Source organism: Coregonus lavaretus, assembly GCF_964263955.1.
Source record: "Coregonus lavaretus genome assembly, chromosome: 1".
Lineage (NCBI taxonomy): Eukaryota > Metazoa > Chordata > Actinopteri > Salmoniformes > Salmonidae > Coregonus > Coregonus lavaretus.
Genome location: NC_139988.1, coordinates 21,548,760 through 21,573,633, shown reverse-complemented (window position 1 = coordinate 21,573,633; position 24,874 = coordinate 21,548,760). Strand labels below are relative to the sequence as shown.

The following is a 24,874-nucleotide window of genomic DNA, read 5'->3' as shown; positions in this document are numbered from 1 at the left end:
AATGGCGCATGACAGTAAGAGTGAGTGAGCGTCGTTATCCAGACAGGAGTGGAGGAGTACTCGTTGTACGATAGTAGCCAAGGTTAGCTAAACTGGGTTCCCTGTGGGTCTTAAGTTTAGTCCCATAGACCAGTAGTACCATATATAAATATCTCACTAGTGTTTGTGAGGCTGAGTTCACCTCTTCTCTTCCTGGACATTCCTTCCTGGGCTTCATCTGTGTCCCATGTGTCCAGGGGAGATAAACTTCACATACACATGTGAGAGCACACCTCTTCATGGACATTCCTGGGTCGTGTTCAATAGTGCACACCGTAGCAAATCATTTTGCAAAGACTAGCGCATCTTATTGGTCAAGTTCACGTAGTCCCGCCCTGTTTGTCAGTTTTATTCCATTTGGTGCCTGGTGAACACGATCCTGCCTGTGCTTCATCAGCTTCCCACCTGGGTCCTGTTGAGACTAGTGTTTCCATCTGTCCAAAGGCGATAACCCTCACCTATAAATGACTGCTCCATAACGTGCACCGATCCCTCATAAAACAGAATGATCAAGACAGCACGCCAGCAGTAACGATAGAGTACATTGTGTCACAGACTAGTGGATTGAATTGGAAGCAGATGAAGCAGGGACATTACACTTATGTTATTTTTATGGCTATTTTATCATATTAAGACGTTATCTTGACTTTATGGCTAAAATCATATCCATTTGAAATTGTGCATTTGAAAACAAAGTAAAACCAAAGCTACACTGAACAAAAATATAAATGCAACATGTAAAGTCTTGGTCCCATGTTTCATGAGCTGAAATAAAAAATCCAATACATTTTCCATATGCACAAAAAGCTTATTTCTCTCCAATTGTGTGCACAAATGTGTTTACATCCCTGTTAGTGAGCATTTCTCCTTTGCCAAGATAATCCATCCACTTGACAGGTGTGGCATATCAAGAAGCTGATTAAACAGCATGATCATAACCAAGGTGCATCCTGCGCACGATAAAAGGCCACTCAAATGTGCAGTTTTGTCACACAACACTATGCCACAATATGCCAAGTTTTGAGGGAGTGTGCAATTGGCATGCTGACTGCAGGAATGTCCACCAGAGCTGTTGCCAGATAATTTAACGTTAATTTCTCTACCATAAGCAGCCTCCAACTTAGTTTTAGAGAATTTGGCAGTACGTCCATCCGGCCTCACAACCGCAGACCAAGTTTATGGCGTTGTGTGGGTGAGCGGTTTACTGATGTCAACATTGTGAACAGGGTGCCCCATAGTGGCGGTGGGGTTATGGTATGGGCAGGCACAAGCTACGAACAACAAACACAATTTTATTTCATCGATGGCAATTTGAATGCAGAGATACCGTGACGAGATCCTGAGGCCCATTGTCATGCCATTCATTCACTGCCATCACCTCATGTTTCAGCATGATAATGCATGGCCCCATGCCTCAAGGATCTGTACACAATTCCTGGAAGCTGAAAATGTCCCAGTTATTCCATGGCCTGCTTCAAAATGTACACTGTTTGAAGATGCACGTATGTACACATGCATTCTGAGGCCACGCACCATATGGCCTTTCAAATAGGCCCCAACCTTAACCACGTCACTAAGAGGGCAAAATCAGCCTTAAAGTACAGTTATGAAGAAACCATGTCGGTTTTCTTTAGGACGAACCAACAAAATAATACGCCACTCCATTGATAGGAATTATTTTTATTGTTTTACTGGCATTTCTGATATTGAAAATTTAAATCCAAGTGTACCCCATCATACAACTTTCTTTCAGGGTCCCATTCTTCAGCTCTGAGTGGGAAGTTGGGACTTATGTAGCTCTGGTCCAGGGCGTTACGTGCGACTTCATCAACAAGCCACACATAATCCCCCTGGACCAGAGCTAGGACATATGTTATGTTCTGTTCGTCAATACTTTAGCATGGCATCAGCAGATCATCTTTCGCAAGAACTCACAGAGGGAAAGGGATGGAAACAGGCAAAATAACCTTAACGCATTCTCAAATTAATCTAATATACTCACTTCAATGAAAATGACTCCCAAGCTCATACAAAAAAAGCACAGCTTTATAAATAGCATAATTTGAAAGCCATGACCGCCTCCCCTCTCCTTTGAACTGAAAATACCAATTTCCTGATAGCAGCCCCAAATTGGATAAAAATTCAAGTCACAGGCCCAACCTCTTGGACGCTCGCTACGTATTTTGAATCAAGCCCCTCTTCAGGAAATACTTCAAGGCTGGAAAAAGTTGAGGTATCTGTTGGACTAAATCTGACTTCTACAGTGTCAAATTAGAGTAAAATCAAACCAAAAAGGAACCTCAAACCAACGACTTAGTTGAATGCCATCAAAATAGCAGTGTAAAGGCTTGCACACTTTATTTCAAGCATATAAAGCTGAATACATTGAATCAGCGATACATGTGAAGTAACACAACCCCCCCAGTGATGACACAGAGCTCTTGTGGAATAAGTGCTCGTCTGGAAGGTCAATGATACCTGCTTACCCATTCATATTCAGACATTATAGTGTACCTGGATCACTGTAACCTGGATCTCAAAAAGGGGGCATGAGAAGGGTAAACATTCCCTACTGAATTGATTGTGCAGTGGACATCAGTTATTTGACATCAAATTACTACTGATGGAATGAGTTCAGTTGTACAGCTTTTAGTGTGGAGGGAAATATTGGTTGTTTGTAACAAAAGCAAACACACCCAAAGCTCTTCAACACTGCCTGCCCTCTCCCCCCCTCTTCGCAATGTCCTTTTCCCTCCCTGACCATCTTTCTTCCTCTCTCTATCCCAGGTGCACAGCACATTGGCCTGCTGGAAGGCATCTTTCTCTCCCACTATGTTGACCTGTGACCTATGGAGTCTTTGAAGGCAGAGTGATGAGATCCATAGGAGCCCGTCAGAGGAGATATTCTCTGGCCCCTCTGGACTGGCGCCAGTGTAGGTAGAGAGCGCGAGAGAGCAAGAGAGCGAGAGTGTGTGTAGGTAGCTAACCCAGTAAGTAAGCAAGCATCTCAAAGCAGCCATCAAAACAGGCATGGTGTACTATACAGTATAAGCTTCAACTGGAGATTTAACAAATACTGAGCATGTACGCCAGTTCCAATTCAAATGAAAAATATAACCATCTCCCCAAACGTACTCCTGAGGGCAGGGCATCAACCAAGGGGAAGAGCCTGAGCAACCGAGAACAAATATCACTCCTGCAATTGAAAACACTAAATAAAGAGGTTAGATTTATGAGACTGTATGATAGATACATTTAACGTCTCTAAGCTTGGGCCAATCAAGAGATCTTATCACTGTCTGATAACTGTTGAACTGTAAGGGAGGGTGAGTTCTACAAGAACTGTAGCATCTGACTGAGCAAAACTGACCCAAACTGATTCAAAAGTCCAGATATATACTGTAGCTACAATCAGGAAAACAAAATGCTTCATGTGTAATTAAATAAACAGCATCAATCATTCCTCAAATAATGTATATTATTTACACAACAGATTTTCCAGAATAAGTTGTGACAGCGAGGGGGGGGGGGGGGCACTGGTCGGTGTGAGTGAGAGATAACATCCAAATTCAACAGTCTTTCTTTTGCCGTTGTCCTGAAGCACAGCAACGTTTTTTGGAGCCAGGTCATGGAGGAATATCAGGGGCCATGGGGAGAAATAGGGAAGAAGACTTGTTGCCAAAGTGCTTTTACCTAAACATGTCCCAGCCGGTCTCAGTCAGGGGCTACGGCGGAGATAGAGAAAGGATTGAGAGCACACAGTCATCCTTTGTTACATAATTGGATTGTGTAAACGAGTGCCATCATTTTACGCTCATCATCCCCTTAGCAGTCTGAGAAGTGAGGAACAGAGGAACAGAGGGCCAAGAGGAGGAGACATCCAATCACACAGCTGCTTGCAGCTTCCAATCCCGGTGCAATGATGTCATTGGTGCGTAAGGAGACGGGGAGGTGGGCAGGGCTGGACACAGGGTGGTAAAGGAGGGGTTTGGGAAGCAGGGCAGGGGGCCACAGGAGGGATGGGGTTTAACCCCTCGGCAGGCTGCACATCTCACAGAGCTCTGTGCCTGGCTGGTTCATGAAGGTGCAGTGGAGGCAAGACCACATGGCTGAGGACGACGCTGGGGTAGAGGGGCCCCCGCCCACGGCCCCGAACTCCTGAGGGCCCGATGACTGCCCACCCACCGTGCCTGAGGAGAGAAGAGAGAGCGGTCAGAGGTTAAGGACAACAGAGCAGTGACTCTTACCAGGGATGACTTTTCAGACTTATTTTTGTATGTAGGAATGATGCATGTAATGAGCTGCATCCAAATTGGTATTTTTGGTCAATAAAGGTCTACTGAATTGAACGCAAGACAAGATCAACTCATCCATCACTTTAAAATCCAACCAAAAACTTCCCAACAGCAATAGAAATGTAATAATTTCAACTAAGGCATGTCAGCGCCCTCCTTGATGTCCAGTGGTACTTACTGCACAGCTGCTCGATGGTGGCCCACTGCTCAGACTTCTTCCAGGTCTGAGCCAGCTCCTCGTCTTTTGTCTTCACTGCGTCCAGCAGCAGACCAATGCTGTCCTGTGAACAGATCATTATAACCCTGTTACACAACATACAGTCGTGGTCAAAAGTTTTGAGAATGACACAAATACAAATTTTCACAATGTCTGCTGCCTCAGTGTTGATGATGGCAATTTACATATACTCCAGAATGTAATGAAGCGTGATCAGATTAATTGCAATTTATTACAAAGTCCCTCTTTGCCATGAAAATGAACTTAACACAGGTGAGAGTGTTGACGAGGACAAGGCTGGAGATCACTCTGTCATGCTGATTGAGTTAGAATAACAGACTGGAAGCTTTAAAAGGAGGGTGGTGCTTGAAATCTTTGTTCTTCCTCTGTTAACCATGGTTACCTGCAAGGAAACACGTGCAGTCATCATTGCTTTGCACAAAAAGGGCTTCACAGGCAAATATATTGCTGCAAGTAAGATTTCACCTAAATCAACCATTTATCGGATCATCAAGAACTTCAAGGAGAGAGGTTCAATTGTTGTGAAGAAGGCGTCAGGGCACCCAAGAAAGTCCAGCAAGCGCCAGGACCGTCTCCTAAAGTTGATTCAGCTGTGGGATCGGGGCACCACCAGTGCAGAGCTTGCTCAGGAATGGCAGCAGGCAGGTGTGAGTGCATCTGCACGCACAGTTAAGCGAAGACTTTTGGAGGATGGCCTGGTGTCAAGAAGGGCAGCAAAGAAGCCACTTCTCTCCAGGAAAAACATCAGGGACAGACTGATATTCTGCAAAAGGTACAGGGATTGGACTGCTGAGGACTGGGGTAAAGTCATTTCTCTGATGAATCCCCTTTCCGATTGTTTGGGGCATCCGGAAAACACCTTGTCCAGAGAAGACAAGGTGAGCGCTACCATCAGTCCTGTGTCATGCCAACAGTAAAGCATCCTGAAACCATTCATGTGTGGGGTTGCTTCTCAGCCAAAGGAGTGGGCTCACTCACAATTTTGCCTAAGAACACAGCCATGAATAAAGAATGGTACCAAGACATCCTCAGAGAGCAACTTCTCCCAACCATCCAAGAACAGTTTGGTGACGACCAATGCCTTTTCCAGCATTATGGAGCACCTTGCCATAAGTGGCTCGGGGAACAAAACATCGACATTTTGGGTCCATGGCCAGGAAACTCCCCAGACCTTAATCCCATTGAGAACTTGTGGTCGATCCTCAAGAGGCGGGTGGACAAACAAAAACCCACAAATTCTGACAAACTCCAAGCATTGATTATGCAAGAATGGGCTGCCATCAGTCAGGATGTGGCCCAAAAGTTAATTGACAGCATGCCAGGGCGGACTGCAGAAGTCTTGAAAAAGAAGGGTCAACACTGTAAATATTGACTCTTTGCATAAACTTAATGTAATTGTCAATAAAAGCCTTTGACATTTATGGAATGCTTGTAATTATACTTCAGTATACCATTGTAACATCTGACAAAAATCTCATAACATTGAAGCAGCAAACTTTGTGAAGACCAATACTTGTGTCATTCTCAAAACGTTTGACCATGACTGTCCAGTGCGCCTTAAGAAAGTATTCACACCCCTTGACTTTCTCCACATATCGTTGTGTTAAAGCCTGAATTTAAAATGGATTATATAGAGATTGTGTGTCACTGGCCTACACACAATACCCCATAATGTCAAAGTGGAAATATGTTTTTACAAATGTTTTACAAATTAATAACAAATGAAAAGTATTCAACCCCTTTGTTATGGCAAGCCTAAAGTTCAGGAGTAAAAATGTGCTTAACAAGTCACATAATAAGTTGCATGGACTCACTCTGCGTGCAATAAAAGTGTTGAACATGAATTACAGTTGACTTAAATAGGCTTGAAAATATATGTAAAGACTTGAAAATGGCTGTCTAGCAATGATCAACAACCAACTTGACAGAGCTTGAAGAATTTTAAAAATAATAATGTGCAAATATTGTACAATCCAGGTGTGCAAAGCTCTTAACATTTACATTTTAGTCATTTAGCAGACTCTCTTATCCAGAGCGACTTACAGGAGCAATTAGGGTTAAGTGCCTTGCTCAAGGGCACATTAACGTCATTTAGCAGACGCTCTTAGCCAGAGCGACTCACAAATTGGTGCGTTCACCCTATAGCCAGTGGGATAACCACTTTACAATTTGGGGAGACTTATGCAGAAAGACTCACAGCTGTAATCACTGCGAAAGGTGAATCGAACATGTATTGACTCAAGGGTTTGAATACTTACGTGAGTTAGATATGTCTGTATTTCATATTCAATAAATTAGCAAAACAATTCTAAAAACATGTTTTCAATTTGTCATTAGCGGGTATCGTGTGTAGATGGGTGAGCAAAAAAGATTTGTAATCCATTCTGTATTCAGGTTGTAACAACAAAAATTTGGAATAAGTCAAAAGGCAATTTTTAGGTAAAAGTACGTAAAGGTACACTACATGACCAAAAGTATGTGGACACCTGCTCGTCGAACATCTCATTCCAAAATCATGGGCATTAACATGAAGTTGGTCCCCCCTTTTCTGCTATAACCTTCCACTCTTCTGGGAATGCTTTCCACTAGATGTTGGAACATTGCTGCAGGGACTTGCTGTATGGACCTCGCTTTGTGCACGGGGGCATTGTCATGCCGAAACAGGAAAGTGCCTCCCCCAAACTCTTGCCACAAAGTTGGAAGCACAGGATCGTCTAGAATGTCATTGTATGCTGTAGCGTTAAGATTTCCCTTCACTGGAACTAAGGAGGCTGAACCATGAAAAACAGCCCCAGACCATTATTCCTCCTCCACCAAACTTTACAGTTGGCACTATGCATTGGGGTAGGTAGCGTTCTCCTGGCATCCGCCAAACCCAGATTTGTTTTTCGGACTGCCAGATGGTGAAGCGTGATTATGTAAAGCGTGTAATGTATCTAACCGCAATCAACAAAGATATTCTCAGGAAAAACCATAACCACTTCCACATTGGACAAACGTGGTGATAATCAGAACCTTTTGTAGCGTGACAACAAACCAAAACATTTTGCTTGAACGTGTTTTGTTTGTGTGTGTGTGAGCAAATCTGTATGAGAGTGTTTGTGTGTGAAAGAGAGTGTAGCATTACAGTACTTACTCTGAGAGGCATGACCTCGTTGGTGACCAGAAAGATGAGTAGGTGAAAGTCTGACACAATGTCCAGGAATACAGCGGAGGTGCACTGGGACAGGTACGTAGCTAAACTGTGGAAATCCTGTTACACACGGACACACATAACGAAAGGGGAAAACATGGAATATGATCAAGATTAATAACTCCTATAACCCCCCCATAGCCCAGGGACTCTAAACATGAGCATTCATTTTCACTGGCAGACACCCATATGTGATCAGGTCAGGTTGAAACATAGCAGAAATGATGGCTGTTGCCAAAGAGGGTTATATGTCAGGAAAGAAATGACAGAGCCTTCTGAAAGCTCTGAGACAGAGAGAAGTATGTAGGTCACCATTTGGCCACTGAAGCAAACAAAATAGAACCCTTTTAGTTGTTATTGTGGGTGTGTTACTGAGCAAGTCTCTCCCAGGATGTCTCTGTTCTCAATGGGGAAGCGTTGTGTGGAGCTGAATGGTGTGTGATAATGTGTACCTGTGTCTCTCCCAGGATGTCTCTGTTCTCAATGGGGAAGCGTTGTGTGGAGCAGAATGTGTACTGGGGGTCCTTGGGGAATGTGGTGGTTATCTGGATGGAGATGGAAGGAAAGAGAGAGAAGAAGAGGAAACTAGTTAGATATTTGAGAGCACGTTCCTTCCCTCTGCATCAGTGAGATGTAGAGCCAAGAAAACAGATGTCAGTATGAAAACAGAGAGGAATACAAGAGAAGTAATAAAGTGCTCTCAGATGGTAATAAATATTTGGCAAGTCTGTCTAGTTCTCTTTATTTTCTCTGGCTCATCATTGGCTAGCAGCACCCCAGGATGAGGTGGTAGATGTATAGCGTGGAGATGCCAACATTTTACGACATTATTGTGGAAAGAGGAAGACATCATCCGTTTCGGTTTGACCATTTAGTTGTTCGTAAACACACACAGCAACCAACATGTTCTGAAAACAACATGTATATCCACTTGCTAGTTGGAAGGCTTGGAGAATGTAAATGGAATAATATTGATTGACAGAGGCTTTTTTCAGTTGACTGGCTCTAAAACCTGTGCTACAGCTACTCATCTCAACATGTCATTGATTAATTACCTACAGTGCCTTCAGAAAGTATTAATACCCCTTGACTTATTTAACATTTTGTTGTGTTACAGCCTGAGTAATAATTGTAAAATAATCTCACCCATCTACACACAATACCCCATAATCACAAAGTGAAAACATGTTTTTAGAACTGTTTCCACATTTATTGAAAATTAAATACAGAAATATCTAATTTACAGTAGTATTCACACTCCTGAGTTAATACATGTTAGAACCACCTTTGGCAGCGATTACATCAGTGAGTCTTTCTGGGTAAGTCTAAGAGCTCTCCACACCTGGATTGTGCAACACTTGACCAATATTATTTTCAAAATTCTTCAAGCTGTCTAATTGGTTGTTCATCATTGCTAGACAACCTTTTTCAGGTCTTGCCATAGATATAAGTAAGTTTAAGTCAAAACTGTAATGCGGCAACTCAGGAACATTTACTGTCTTTTTGTTAAGCAACTCCAATGTAGATTTGGCCTTGTGTTTTAGGTTATCGCCCTGCTGAAAGGTGAATTTATCTACCAGTGTCTGGTGGAAAGCAGCCTGAACCAGGTCTCCTCTAGGATTTTGCCTGTGCTTTGCTCCATTACCTTTCTTTTTTATTCTGAAAAACTCCCCAGCCCTTAACAATTACAAGCATACCCATAACATGATGCAGCCACCACTATGCTTGAAAATATGGAGAGTGGTATTCAGTGATGTGTTGCATTTGCCCCAAACGTAACACTTTGTATTCAGGACAAAATGTTTATTGCTTTGTCACATTTTTTGCAGTGTACCTTGTTCCAAACAGGATGCTTGCTTTAGAATATTTGTATTCTTTACAGGCTTCCTTCTTTTCACTGTCAATTAGGTTAGCATTGTGGAGTAACGACAATGTTGTTGATAAATAATAATAATAATAATAAGCCATTTAGCAGACGCTTTTATACAAAGTGACTTACAGTCATGTGTGCATACATTTTTACGTATGGGTGGTCCCGGGGATCGAACGCACTACCCTGGCGTTACAAGCGCCATGCTCTACCAATTGAGACCATCCTCAATTTCTCCTATCACAGCCATTAATCCTTCCTCTTTTTATTTTTATTTTATTTCACCTTTATTTAACCAGGTAAACCAGTTGAGAACAAGTTCTCATTTACAACTGCGACCTGGCCAAGATAAAGCAAAGCAGTGCGATAAAAAACAACAACACAGAGTTACATATGGGGTAAACAAAACATAAAGTCAAAAATACAACAGAAAATATATATACAGTGTGTGCAAATGTAGCAAGTTATGAAGGTAAGGCAATAAATAGGCCATAGTGCAAAATAATTACAATTTAGTATTAACACTGGAATGATAGACGTGCAAGAGATGATGTGCAAATAGAGATACTGGGGTGCAAATTAGCAAAATAAATAACAATATAGGGATGAGGTAGTTGGGTGGGCTAATTTCAGATGGGCTGTGTACAGGTGCAGTGATCGGTAATGTGCTCTGACAACTGATGCTTAAAGTTAGTGAGGGAGATAAGAGTCTCCAGCTTCAGAGATTTTTGCAGTTCGTTCCAGTCATTGGCAGCAGAGAACTGGAAGGAATGGCGGCCAAAGGAGGTGTTGGCTTTGGGGATGACCAGTGAGATATACCTGCTGGAGCGCATACTACGGGTGGGTGTTGCTATGGTGACCAATGAGCTAAGATAAGGCGGGGATTTGCCTAGCAGTGATTTATAGATGACCTGGAGCCAGTGGGTTTGGCGACAAATATGTAGTGAGGACCAGCCAAAAAGAGCGTACAGGTCACAGTGGTGGGTAGTATATGGGGCTTTGGTGACAAAACGGATGGCACTGTGATAGACTACATCCAATTTGCTGAGAAGAGTGTTGGAGGCTATTTTGTAAATGACATTGCCGAAGTCAAGGATCGGTAGAATAGTCAGTTTAACGAGGGCATGTTTGGCAGCATGAGTGAAGGAGGCTTTGTTGCGAAATAGGAAGCCGATTCTAGATTTAACTTTGGATTGGAGATGCTTAATGTGAGTCTGGAAGGAGAGTTTACAGTCTAACCAGACACCTAGGTATTTGTAGTTGTCCACATACTCTAGGTCAGACCCGCCGAAAGTAGTGATTCTAGTCGGGTGGGCGGGTGCCAGCAGCGTTCGATTGAAGAGCATGCATTTAGTTTTACTAGTGTTTAAGAGCAGTTGGAGGCTACGGAAGGAGTGTTGTATGGCATTGAAGCTCGTTTGGAGGTTTGTTAACACAGTGTCCAATGAAGGGCCAGATGTATACAAAATGGTGTCGTCTGCGTAGAGGTGGATCTGAGAGTCACCAGCAGCAAGAGCGACATCATTGATGTACAGTGAGGGAAAGAAGTATTTGATCCCCTGCTGATTTTGTACGTTTGCCCACTGACAAAGAAATGATCAGTCTATAATTTTAATGGTAGGTTTATTTGAACAGTGAGAGACAGAATAACAACAAAAAAATCCAGAAAAACGCATGTCAAAAATGTTATAAATTGATTTGCATTTTAATGAGGGAAATAAGTATTTGACCCCTCTGCAAAACATGACTTAGTACTTGGTGGCAAAACCCTTGTTGGCAATCACAGAGGTCAGACGTTTCTTGTAGTTGGCCACCAGATTTGCACACATCTCAGGAGGAATTTTGTCCCACTCCTCTTTGCAGATCTTCTCCAAGTCATTAAGGTTTCAAGGCTGACGTTTGGCAACTCGAACCTCCAGCTCCCTCCACAGATTTTCTATGGGATTAAGGTCTGGAGACTGGCTAGGCCACTCCAGGACCTTAATGTGCTTCTTCTTGAGCCACTCCTTTGTTGCCTTGGCTGTGTGTTTTGGGTCTTGTCATGCTGGAATACCCATCCATGACCCATTTTCAATGCCCTGGCTGAGGGAAGGAGGTTCTCACCCAAGATTTGAAGGTACATGGCCCCGACCATCGTCCCTTTGATGCGGTGAAGTTGTCCTGTCCCTTTAGCAGAAAAACACCCCCAAAGCATAATGTTTCCACCTCCATGTTTGACGGTGGGGATGGTGTTCTTGGGGTCATAGGCAGCATTCTTCCTCCTCCAAACACGGCGAGTTGACTTGATGCCAAAGAGCTCCATTTTGGTCTCATCTGACCACAACACTTTCACCCAGTTCTCCTCTGAATCATTCAGATGTTCATTGGCAAACTTCAGACATGTATATGTGCTTTCTTGAACAGGGGGACCTTGCGGGCGCTGCAGGATTTCAGTCCTTCACGGCGTAGTGTGTTACCAATTGTTTTCTTGGTGACTATGGTCCCAGCTGCCTTGAGATCATTGACAAGATCCTCCTGTGTAGTTCTGGACTGATTCCTCACCGTTCTCATGATCATTGTAATTCCACGAGGTGAGATCTTGCATGGAGCCCCAGGCCGAGGGAGATTGACAGTTCTTTTGTGTTTCTTCCATTTGCGAATAATCGCACCAACTATTGTCACCTTCTCACCAAGCTGCTTGGCGATGGTCTTGTAGCCCATTAGCCTTGTGTAGGTCTACAATCTTGTCCCTGACATCCTTGGAGAGCTCTTTGGTCTTGGCCATGGTGGAGAGTTTGGAATCTGATTGATTGATTGCTTCTGTGGACAGGTGTCTTTTATACAGGTAACAAACTGAGATTAGGAGCACTCCCTTTAAGAGTGTGCTTCTAATCTCAGCTCGTTACCTGTATAAAAGACACCTGGGAGCCAGAAATCTTTCTGATTGAGAGGGGGTCAAATACTTATTTCCCTCATTAAAATGCAAATCCCCAGTAGATCAGAAAATTTTTCGGGAGAGGTCGTGTTTTTCTCTAGCTGGAGGTAAGCAGGAGGTAAGCTTCTCATATGGTGTTGAGTAAAGCTTAACCATGTATTAGATCGTAGGTAGGTAGTCAGCTGTAGTTAGGTATTGTATTTATTATAGGTTAGTATTGTTGTTATTGTAGGTTTCCGTAGGTAATTGTAGGTTAGTATCGAAGCACGAGGCTAGCTAGCTAGCGGGTAGCTACTGGTAACGATTAGCAACGCTAGAGAGCTGGTTCCAATGTTAATGTAGTGCTAGCCAACGTTTAATTTTTTTGCTTAACCATGTATTAGATCGTAGGTAGGTAGTTTGCCGTAGTTAGGTATTGTATTTATTATAGGTTAGTATTGTTGTTATTGTAGGTTTCCGTAGGTAATTGTAGGTTAGTATCGAAGCACGAGGCTAGCTAGCTAGCGGGTAGCTACTGGTAACGATTAGCAACGCTAGAGAGCTGGTTCCAATGTTAATGTAGTGCTAGCCAACGTTTAATTTTTTGCTTAACCATGTATTAGATCGTAGGTAGGTAGTTAGCCGTAGTTAGGTATTGTATTTATTATAGGTTAGTATTGTTGTTATTGTAGGTTTCCGTAGGTAATTGTAGGTTAGTATCGAAGCACGAGGCTAGCTAGCTAGCGGGTAGCTACTGGTAACGATTAGCAACGCTAGAGAGCTGGTTCCAATGTTAATGTAGTGCTAGCCAACGTTTAATTTTTTGCTGCGTTATGCGTTATGAAAGGAACTAGACACGGACTTGAATTATCTGTTTAGTGTGCTAACACACTCTTGGCAGTTTGTTGTAACCAAGTATTGATGCTAAATTGTGTGTTAATGGATGCTAGCTTGCAAGTTAGCTACGGAGTCATAGCTAGGCATCGTGGGTTGTTGTGTGTAGTTACTGTGTCTTGGCAGTGCCGGCTGTAGCACGAAGCGAGCTACCTAGCCGTTTTTTCGAACAGAGTCAGAGTCAACACAATAGCCATTGTGTGCCGGGTGTAGCACGAAGCTAGCTAGCTAGCCGTTCTTCAAACAAAGTCAACACAGTGGCCATTGCTAGCTACCCAACACGACCAGCTAACTGTACGGTAGTAGCTAAATACAATATACTTGTCCTAGCTAGCCAACGTCTAATCATTGCTGGGTCATGAAAGGAACTTGACACAGACACGAATGATCTGTTTAGTGTGTTTAGTGTTATCACACTATTGGTGGTTTGTTGTGACCAAGTGTTGGTGCTAAACGGTGTGTTATTGTTATTGGATGCTAGCTTGCTAGTTAGCTATGGTGTCATAGTTGGCTAGCTGAATAAAGTGGGTTGAGTCTATTCCTTTAAACATTGAACCGCTGTGGTTCACAACAATTCTGATTTCTAAAGGCGGAAGTTGGGAGAGTTTTTGTTCGGGTGGTTCAGTGAAACAATTTTAGTTTCTGAGGTAGACGTTTTTGGTGAGGGAGGCCCTGCTCTCTCCGCTCCCAGATGCTTAGCTCATTTCATTCCGATCTCCTCTGCATTTTTGTAGCCATTTGCTACAGCCTGTCAACTATGCCTCTGCCTATCCCTGTTCTCTCCTCTCTGCACAGGCTACACAAACGCACCACACCGCGTGGCTGCTGCCTCTCTAACCTGGTGGTCCCTGCACGCACCACCCACGTGGAGTTCCAGGTCTGCTGCCAACAAAGCTGACTTCATCCCAGCCTATGCCAACCTCCAGTCCCTCGACTTCCTGGCGCTGACGGAAACATGGATCACCACTGAAAACACTGCTACTCCTACTGCTCTCTCCTCGTCTGACCATGTGTTCTCGCATACCCCGAGAGCATCTGGTCAGAGGGGTGGTGGTACAGGAATCCTCATCTCTCCCAAGTGGACATTCTCAATTTTTCCCCTAACCCATCTGTCTATCTCCTCATTTGAATTCCATGCTGTCACAGTCACTAGCCCATTTAAGCTTAATATCCTTGTCATCTATCGCCCTCCAGGTTGCCTTGGAGAGTTCATCAATGAGCTTGACGCCTTGATAAGTTCCTTCCCTGAGGATGGCTCACCCCTCACAGTTTTGGGGGATTTCAAACTCCCTATGTCCACATTTGACTCATTTCTCTCTGCCTCCTTCTTTCCACTCCTCTCCTCTTTTGACCTCACCCTCTCACCGTCCCCCCCTACTCACAAGGCAGGCAATACGCTTGACCTCATCTTTACTAGATGCTGCTCTTCTACTAATCTCACTGCAACTCCCCTCCATGTCTCCGACCACTACTTTGTTTCCTTTTCTCTCTCGCTCTCCTCCCACACTACTCACTCTGCCCCTACACAGATGGTAATGCGCCGCCGCAACCTTCGCTCTCTCTCTCCCACTACTCTCTCCTCTTCCATCCTATCATCTCTTCCCTCTGCTCAATCCTTCTCCCTCCAATCTCCTGATTCTGCCTCCTCAACCCTCCTCTCCTCCCTTTCTGCATCCTTTGACTCTCTGTGTCCCCTATCCTCCCGGCCGGCTCGGTCCTCCCCTCCAGCTCCGTGGCTTGATGACTCATTGCGAGCTCACAGAACAGAGCTCCGGGCAGCGGAGCGGAAATGGAAGAAAACTAAACTCCCTGCCGACCTGGCATCTTTTCACTCCCTCCTCTCTACATTTTCTTCATCTGTTTCTGCTGCTAAGGCCACCTTCTACCACTCTAAATTCCAAGCATCTGCCTCTAACCCTAGGAAGCTCTTTGCCACATTTTCCTCCCTCCTGAATCCTCCCCCCCCCCTCATCTCTCTCTGTGGATGACTTCATCAACCACTTTGAAAAGAAGGTTGACGACATCCGATCCTCGTTTGTTAAGTCTAATGACACTGCTGGTCCTGCTCACACTGCCCTACCCTATGCTTTGACTTCTTTCTCCCCTCTCTCTCCAGATAAAATCCTGCGACTTGTGACTGCAGGCCGCCCAACAACCTGCCCGCTTGACCCCATCCCCTCCTCCCTTCTCCAGACCATCTCCGGTGACCTTCTCCCCTACCTCACCTCGCTGATCAACTCATCCTTGACCGCTGGCCATGTCCCTTCCGTCTTCAAGAGAGCGAGAGTTGCTCCCCTTCTCAAAAAACCAACACTCGACCCCACTGATGTCAACAACTACAGACCAGTATCCCTTCTTTCTTTTCTTTCCAAAACTATTGAGCGTGCCGTCTTTAGCCAACTCTCTTGCTATCTCTCTCAGAATGACCTTCTTGATCCAAACCAATCAGGTTTCAGGACTGGTCATTCAACTGAGACTGCTCTTCTCTGTGTCACGGAGACTCTCCGCACTGCTAAAGCTAACTCTCTCTCCTCTGCTCTTGTCCTTCTAGACCTGTCTGCTGCCTTTGATACTGTGAACCATCAGATCCTCCTCTCCACCCTCTCCGAGCTGGGCATCTCCGGCGTGGCTCACTCCTGGATTGCGTCCTACCTGACCGGTCGCTCCTACCAAGTGGCGTGGCGAGAAGCTGTCTCCGCACCACGTGCTCTCACCACTGGTGTCCCCCAGGGCTCAGTTCTAGGCCCTCTCCTTTTCTCCCTATACACCAAGTCACTTGGCTCTGTCATATCCTCACATGGCCTTTCCTATCATTGCTACGCTGACGATACACAACTAATCTTCTCCTTTCCCCCTTCTGATAACCAGGTGGCGAATCGCATCTCTGCATGTCTGGCAGACATATCAGTATGGATGACGGATCACCACCTCAAGCTGAACCCTGGCAAGACGGAGCTGCTCTTCCTCCCGGGGAAGGACTGCCCGTTCCATGATCTCGCCATCACGGTTGACAACTCCGCTGTGTCTTCCTCCCAGAGTGCGAAGAGCCTAGGCGTGACCCTGGACAACACCCTGTCGTTCTCCGCCAACATCAAGGCGGTGACCCGCTCCTGCAGGTTCATGCTCTACAACATTCGGAGAGTACGACCCTGCCTTACACAGGAAGCGGCACAGGTCCTAATCCAGGCACTTGTCATCTCCCGTCTGGACTACTGCAACTCGCTGTTGGCTGGCCTCCCTGCCTGTGCCATTAAACCCCTACAACTCATCCAGAATGCCGCAGCCCGTCTGGTGTTCAACCTTCCCAAGTTCTCTCACGTCACCCCCCTCCTCCGCACACTCCACTGGCTTCCAGTTGAAGCTCGCATCCGCTACAAGACCATGGTGCTTGCCTATGGAGCAGTGAGGGGAACGGCACCTCTGTACCTTCAGGCTCTGATCAGTCCCTACACCCAAACGAGGGCATTGCGTTCATCCACCTCTGGCCTGCTGGCTCCCCTTCCTCTGCGGAAGCATAGCTCCCGCTCAGCCCAGTCAAAACTGTTCGCTGCTCTGGCACCCCAATGGTGGAACAAGCTCCCTCACGACGCCAGGACAGCGGAGTCACTCACCACCTTCCGGAGACATTTGAAACCCCACCTCTTTAAGGAATACCTGGGATAGGATAAAGTGTTCCTTCTAACCCCCCCCCAAATTGTAAAGTGGTTATCCCACTGGCTATAGGGTGAACGCACCAATTTGTGAGTCGCTCTGGCTAAGAGCGTCTGCTAAATGACGTTAATGTGCCCTTGAGCAAGGCACTTAACCCTAATTGCTCCTGTAAGTCGCTCTGGATAAGAGCGTCTGCTAAATGACTAAAATGTAAAATGTAAATGTAAATCAATTCATAACATTTTTGACATGCGTTTTTCTGGATTTTTTTGTTGTTATTCTGTCTCTCACTGTTCAAATAAACCTACCATTAAAATTATAGACTGATCATTTCTTTGTCAGTGGGCAAACGTACAAAATCAGCAGGGGATCAAATACTTTTTCCCCCTCACTGTACACAGAGAAAAGAGTCAGCCCAAGAATTGAACCCTGTGGCACCCCCATAGAGACTGCCATAGGTCCAGAGAACAGGCCCTCCGATTTGACACATTGAACTCTATCTGAGAAGTAGTTGGTGAACCAGGCGAGGCAGTCATTTGAGAAACCAAGGCTATTTATTCTGCCAATAAGAATGCGGTGGTTGACAGAGTCGAAAGCCTTGGCCAGGTTGATGAAGACGGCTGCACAGTACTGTCTATTATCGATCGCGGTTATAATATCGTTTAGGACCTTGAGCGTGGCTGAGGTGCACCCATGACCAGCTCGGAAACCGGATTGCATAGCGGAGAAGGTACGGTGGGATTCTAAATGGTCGGTGATCTGTTTGTTAACTTGGCTTTCAAAAACGTTTGAAAGGCAGGTGAGGATGGATATAGGTCTGTAACAGTTTGGATCTAGAGTGTCACCCCCTTTGAAGAGGGGGATGACCGCGGCAGCTTTCCAATCTCTGGGGATCTCAGACGTTACAAGTTGCAGCGGAGGGTGCAGAGCTGGTGGCCGGGGTAGTGGTAGCCAGGTGGAAAGCATGGCCAGCCGTAGCAAAATGCTTGTTGAAATTCTCAATTATTGTAGATTTATCGGTGGTGATAGTGTTTCCTAGCCTCAGTGCAGTGGGCAGCTGGGAGGAGGTTCTCTTATTCTCTCCTTCAACAGTTAGGAAAGACGCCTGTATCACTGTAGTGACCATCCAAAGTGTAATTAATAACTTCCCCATGATCAAAGGGATATTCAATGTCTATTTTTTTATTTCTTTTTACCCATCTACCAATAGGTGCCCTATTAATATACAGAAGAACTATCGCCTTTTGGTGAGGATAGCCGAGTTGCAAGCTCTGCATTAAATGCAATCGTTAGGTGAGGGCAATTAAAGTGTAGGAAAGGATGATACAGCATCTGTGCCATCAGTAAATACAGGTAATAGTGTTAATGCCCCTGCACAGCCGGACAATTTTCTCAGGGCTTCTGGAAAGAAATGCTTTCAGCATGCTCAAACGGTGTCACTCATTCAGCCGATAGAAACTTTCAACCAGGTTTCCCCACTAAGCTACGGGTCGGAGTCCGAGCCAGAGCCTTCTCAGGTCTCTCCTCCACACATTACGGGGTCTGAGCTGCCGAAGCATCCCACCATTAGCTCTGACAAATTGAAAACCCTAGTCATTGGCAACTCCATTACCCACAATATTAGACTTTAAAAAGAATCATCCAGCGATCATACACTGTTTACCAGGGGGCAGGGCTACCGACGTAAAGGCTAATCTGAAGATGGTGCTGGCTGAGGCTAAAACTGGCGAATGTAGATGGTATAGGGATATTGTTATCCACGTCGGCACCAATGATGTTAGGATGAAACAGTCAGAGGTCCCCAAGCGCAACATAACTTCAGCATGTAACAGCTAGAAAGATCTGTTGGCATTGAGTAATTGTCTCTGGGCCCCTCCCAGTTAGGGGGAGTGATGAGCTCTACAGCAGACTCGCACAACTCAATCGCTGGTTGAAAACAGTTTTCTGCCCCTCCCAACAGAGAATTTGTAGATAACTGGCCCTCTTTCTGGGACTCCCCCACAAACAGGACCAAGCCAGGCATGCGGAGGAGTGACGGACTCCATCCAAGCTGGAGGGGTGCGCTCATCTTATCGATCAACATAGACAGGGCTCTAACTCCACAAGGAGATAGGGTGCAGGCCAGGCAGCAGGCTGTTAGCACAGTCAGTATAGTCAGCTCAGCTATCCCCATTGAGACCGTGTCTGTGCCTTGATCTAGGTCAGGCAAAACTAAACATGGTGGTGTTCGCTATAGCAATCTCACTGGAATAAAGACCTCCTCCATTCCTGTCATTATTGAAAGAGATTGTGATAATATCGCACATCTCAAAATAGGACTACTTAATGTTAGATCCCTCACTTCCAAGGCAGTCATAGTCAATGACCTAATCAATGATCATAACCTTGATGTGATTGGCCTGACTGAAACATGGCTCAAGCCTGATAAATTGACTTTGTTAAATGAGGCCTCTCCTCCAGATTACACTAGTGACCATATCCCCTGTGCATCCCGCAAAAGCGGAGGTGTTGCTAACATTTAGGACAGCAAATGTAAAAAACAAATATATATATATATATATATATATATATATATAAATGCCTACGTTGGTCTTTTGGCCTTCTAGTCATGAAATCTATGCAGCCTACTCAATCACCTTTTATAGCTACTGTTTACAGGCCTCCTGGGCCGTATACAACGTTCCTCACTGAGTTCCCTGAATTCCTATCGGACCTTGTAGTCATGGCAGATAATATTCAAATTTTGGGTGACTTCAATATTCCCATGGAAAAGTCCACAGACCCACTCCAAAAGGCTTTCAGAGCCATCATCGACTCAGTGGGTTTTGTCCAACATGTCTCCGGACCTACGCATTCCCATAGTCATACCCTGGATCTAGTTTTGTCCCTTGGAATAAATATTGTGGATCTAAATGTTTTCCCTCATAATCCTGGACTATCGGACCACCATCTTATTACATTTGCAATCACAACAAATAATCTGCTCAGACCCCAACCAACGATTACCAAAAGCTGCGCTATTAATTCTCGGACAACCCAAAGATTGATAGATGCCCTTCCAGACACCTTCCACCGACCCAAGGAAGACGGAGAACAAAAATCAGTTAACCACCTAACAGAGGATCTACATTTAACCTTGTGTAATACCCTAGATGCAGTCGCACCTCTAAAAACAAATAACACGTCACAAGAAATTAGCTCCCTGCAATATAGAGAACACCCGAGCCCTGAAGCAAGCTTAGAGAAAATTGGAACAGAAATGGTGCTCCATCAAACTGGAAGTCTTCCGACTAGCTTGGAAACACAGTACCGTGCAATATCGAAGAGTCCTCACTGCTGCTCGATCAGCCTACTATCCAAAATATATGTTTGATACTGTCGCAAAGCTAACTAAAAAGCAGCATTCCCAAGAGAGGATGTCCTTCACTTCAGCAGTGATGAATTCATGAATTTCTACAAAAAGATCATGATCATTAGAAAGCAAATTACGGACTCCTCTTTGAATTCACTTATTTCTCCAAAACTCAGTTGTCCTGAGTCTGCACAGAAATGCCAGGACCTAAGATCAACGGAGACACATAGTCATGGCCTCTAAACCTTCCAGCTGCCTACTGGACCCTATTCCAACTAAACTACTGAAAGAGCTACTTCCTGTGCTTGGCCCTCCTATGTTGAACATAATAAATGGCTCCCTATCCACTGGATGTGTACCAAACTCACTAAAAGTGGCAGTAATAAAGCCTCTCCTGAAAAACCCCAAAAAACGTTGACCCAGGAAATAAATAAAAAACGTTATAAAAAAAGTATATATATATATATATATATATATTTTAAATAATAATAATAATAATAATAATAATAATAATAATACGGTCTATATCGAATCTCCCATTCCTCTCAAAAATGTTAATACAAACTGTTTGCACAGCAACTCACTGCCTTCCTAAATACAAATAATGTATATGAAACACTCCAGTCTGGTTTTAGACCCCATCATAGTACTGACACTGCACTCGTGAAGGTGGTAAATTACCTTTTAATGGCGTCAGACCAGGGCTCTGCATCTGTCCTCGTGCCCCTAAACCTTATTGTCGCATTTGACACCATCGATCACCACCTTCTTTTTGAGAGATTGGAAACCCTAATTGGTCTACACGGACAAGTTCTTGCCTGGTTTAGATCTTATCACTGGTGTGAGCTGTGGTCGGGAGAGGTTGTGTTTTCTCTAGCAGGAGGTAAGCTTGGCTTCTTATATGGTGTTGAGTAAAGCTTAAACCATGCATTTAGATCGTAGGTAGGTAGTTGTAGTTAGGTATTGTAGGTAGTTTATTTAGGTAGTTATTTAGGTAGTTATTGTAGGTTTCCGTAGGTAATTATTGTAGGTAAGTATTGTTTACGGCGGAGCCCGGCGAAGCACGAGGCTAGCTAGCTAGCGGGTAGCTACTGGTAACGTTTAGCAACGGTGGAGAGTTGTTTCCAATGTTAATGTGCTAGCTAGCCAACGTTTAATTTTTGCTGCGTTATGAAAGGAACTAGACACGGACACGAATTATCTGTTTAGTGTGTTAACACACTATTGGTAGTTTGTTGTAACCAAGTATTGGTGCTAAACTGTGTGTTATTGGATGCTAGCATGCTAGTTAGCTATGGTGTCATAGTTAGGCATCGTGGGCTGTTGTGGGTAGTTACTGTAGGTTGGCATTGTCTTCGGCGGTGCCGGGTGTAGCACGAAGCTAGCTAGCTAGCCGTTTTTCGAACAGAGTCAACAGAGTAGCCATTGTGTGCTGTACTGTGGCAGCTAAATACAATATATTTGTGCTAAGCTAGCCAACGTTTAATTATTGCTGCGTTATGAAAGGAACTAGACACGGACACGAATTATCTGCTTAGTGTGTTAACACACTATTGGTGGTTTATTGTGACCAAGTGTTGGTGCTAAACTGTGTGTTATTGGATGCTAGCATGCTAGTTAGCTATGGTGTCATAGTTAGCTAGCTGAATAAAGTGGGTTGAGTCTATTCCTTTAAACATTGAACCGCTGTGGTTCACAACAATTCTGATTTCTAAAGGTGGAAGTTGGGAGAGTTTTTGTTCGGGTGGTTCAGTGAAACAATTATAGTTTCTGAGGTGGAAGTTTTGGTGAGGGAGGCCCTGCTCTCTCCTCTCCCAGATGTTTAGTTCATTTCATTCCGATCTCCTCTGCATTATTGTAGCCATTTGCTACAGCCTGTCAACTATGCCTCTGCCTATCCCTGTTCTCTCCTCTCTGCACAGGCTACACAAACGCCTCACACCGCGTGGCTGCTGCCTCTCTAACCTGGTGGTCCCTGCACGCACCCCACACCTGGAGTTCCAGGTCTCAGGCAGCCTCTGGAACTGCCGTTCTGCTGCCAACAAAGCTGACTTCATCCCAGCCTATGCTAACCTCCAGTCCCTCGACTTCCTGGCGCTGACGGAAACATGGATTAACACTGAAAACACTGCTACTCCTACTGCTCTCTCCTCGTCTGACCATGTGTTCTCGCATACCCCGAGAGCATCTGGTCAGAGGGGTGGTGGCACAGGAATCCTCATCTCTCCCAAGTGGACATTCTCAATTTTTCCCCTAACCCACCTGTCTATCTCCTCATTTGAATTCCATGCTGTCACAGTCACTAGCCCATTTAAGCTTAATATCCTTGTCATCTATCGCCCTCCAGGTTCCCTTGGAGAGTTCATCAATGAGCTTGACGCCTTGATAAGTTCCTTTCCTGAAGATGGCTCACCCCTCACAGTTTTGGGGGATTTCAACCTCCCTATGTCCACATTTGACTCATTTCTCTCTGCCTCCTTCTTTCCACTCCTCTCCTCTTTTGACCTCACCCTCTCACCGTCCCCCCCTACTCACAAGGCAGGCAATACGCTTGACCTCATCTTTACTAGATGCTGCTCTTCTACTAATCTCACTGCAACTCCCCTCCATGTCTCCGACCACTACTTTGTTTCCTTTTCTCTCTCGCTCTCCTCCAACACTACTCACTCTGCCCCTACACAGATGGTAATGCGCCGCCGCAACCTTCGCTCTCTCTCTCCCACTACTCTCTCCTCTTCCATCCTATCATCTCTTCCCTCTGCTCAAACCTTCTCCCTCCAATCTCCTGATTCTGCCTCCTCAACCCTCCTCTCCTCCCTTTCTGCATCCTTTGACTCTGTGTCCCCTATCTTCCCGGCCGGCTCGGTCCTCCCCTCCAGCTCCGTGGCTTGATGACTCATTGCGAGCTCACAGAACAGAGCTCCGGGCAGCGGAGCGGAAATGGAAGAAAACTAAACTCCCTGCCGACCTGGCATCTTTTCACTCCCTCCTCTCTACATTTTCTTCATCTGTTTCTGCTGCTAAGGCCACTTTCTACCACTCTAAATTCCAAGCATCTGCCTCTAACCCTAGGAAGCTCTTTGCCACATTTTCCTCCCTCCTGAATCCTCCCCCCAGAATTGCCTACCCTGGAAGCCTGTTTTTCAGACATAAGGAAGTGGATGGCTGCAAATGTTTTACTTTTAAACTCAGACAAAACAGAGATGCTAGTTCTAGGTCCCAAGAAACAATGAGATCTGCTGTTTGAGCTGACAATTAATCTTGATGGTTGTACAGTCGTCTCAAAACTGAAGGACCTCGGTGTTACTCTGGACCCTGATCTCTCTTTTGACGAACATATCAATAATATTTAAAGGGCAGCTTTTTTCCATCTATGTAACACACGTTTTGTCCAAAAATGATGCAGAAAAGCTAATCCATGCTTTTGTCAATTCTAGATTAGACTAATGCAATGATCTACTCTCCGGCTACCCGGATAAAGCACTAAATAAACTTAAGTTAGAGCTACAGTGCGGAAAAAAAGTATTTAGTCAGCCACCAATTGTGCAAGTTCTCCCACTTAAAAAGATGAGAGAGGCCTGTAATTTTTATCATAGGTACACGTCAACTATGACAGACAAATTGAGAATTTTTTTTCCAGAAAATCACATTGTAGGATTTTTTATGAATTTATTTGCAAATTATGGTGGAAAATAAGTATTTGGTCACCTACAAACAAGCAAGATTTCTGGCTCTCACAGACCTGTAACTTCTTCTTTAAGAGAGGCTCCTCTGTCCTCCACTCGTTACCTGTATTAATGGCACCTGTATGAACTTGTTATCAGTATAAAAGACACCTGTCCACAACCTCAAACAGTCACACTCCAAACTCCACTATGGCCAAGACCAAAGAGCTGTCAAAGGACACCAGAAACAAAATTGTAGACCTGCACCAGGCTGGGAAGACTGAATCTGCAATAGGTAAGCAGCTTGGTTTGAAGAAATCAACTGTGGGAGCAATTATTAGGAAATGGAAGACATACAAGACCACTGATAATCTCCCTCGATCTGGGGCTCCACCCCGTGGGGTCAAAATGATCACAAGAACGGAAAAATCCCAGAACCACACGGGGGGACCAAGTGAATGACCTGCAGAGAGCTGGGACCAAAGTAACAAAGCCTACCATCAGAAACACACTACGCCGCCAGGGACTCAAATCCTGCAGTGCCAGACGTGTCCCCCTGCTTAAGCCAGTACATGTCCAGGCCCGTCTGAAGTTTGCTAGAGTGCATTTGGATGATCCAGAAGAGGATTGGGAGAATGTCATATGGTCAGATGAAACCAAAATAGAACTTTTTGGTAAAAACTCAACTCGTCGTGTTTGGAGGACATAGAATGCTGAGTTGCATCCAAAGAACACCATACCTACTGTGAAGCATGGGGGTGGAAACATCATGCTTTGGGGCTGT

The 24,874-nt window shown here is 44.8% G+C and overlaps 1 protein-coding gene across 1 annotated transcript in view; it reads right to left on the bottom strand.

Moving 5' to 3' along the window:
* Positions 1-2,355: 2,355 nt before the first annotated feature.
* Positions 2,356-24,874, bottom strand: part of nploc4 (NPL4 homolog, ubiquitin recognition factor) — a 55,468-nt gene continuing 32,949 nt past the window's right edge. Inside the window, exons 14-17 of the mRNA XM_084169252.1 lie at positions 8,218-8,310; positions 7,709-7,825; positions 4,513-4,615; positions 2,356-4,229 (exon numbers count right to left, since the gene is read on the bottom strand). Coding sequence (XP_084025378.1) covers positions 4,066-4,229; positions 4,513-4,615; positions 7,709-7,825; positions 8,218-8,310 — 477 coding nt within the window. The 3' untranslated portion in view covers positions 2,356-4,065. The remainder of the gene's footprint in view (positions 4,230-4,512; positions 4,616-7,708; positions 7,826-8,217; positions 8,311-24,874) is intronic.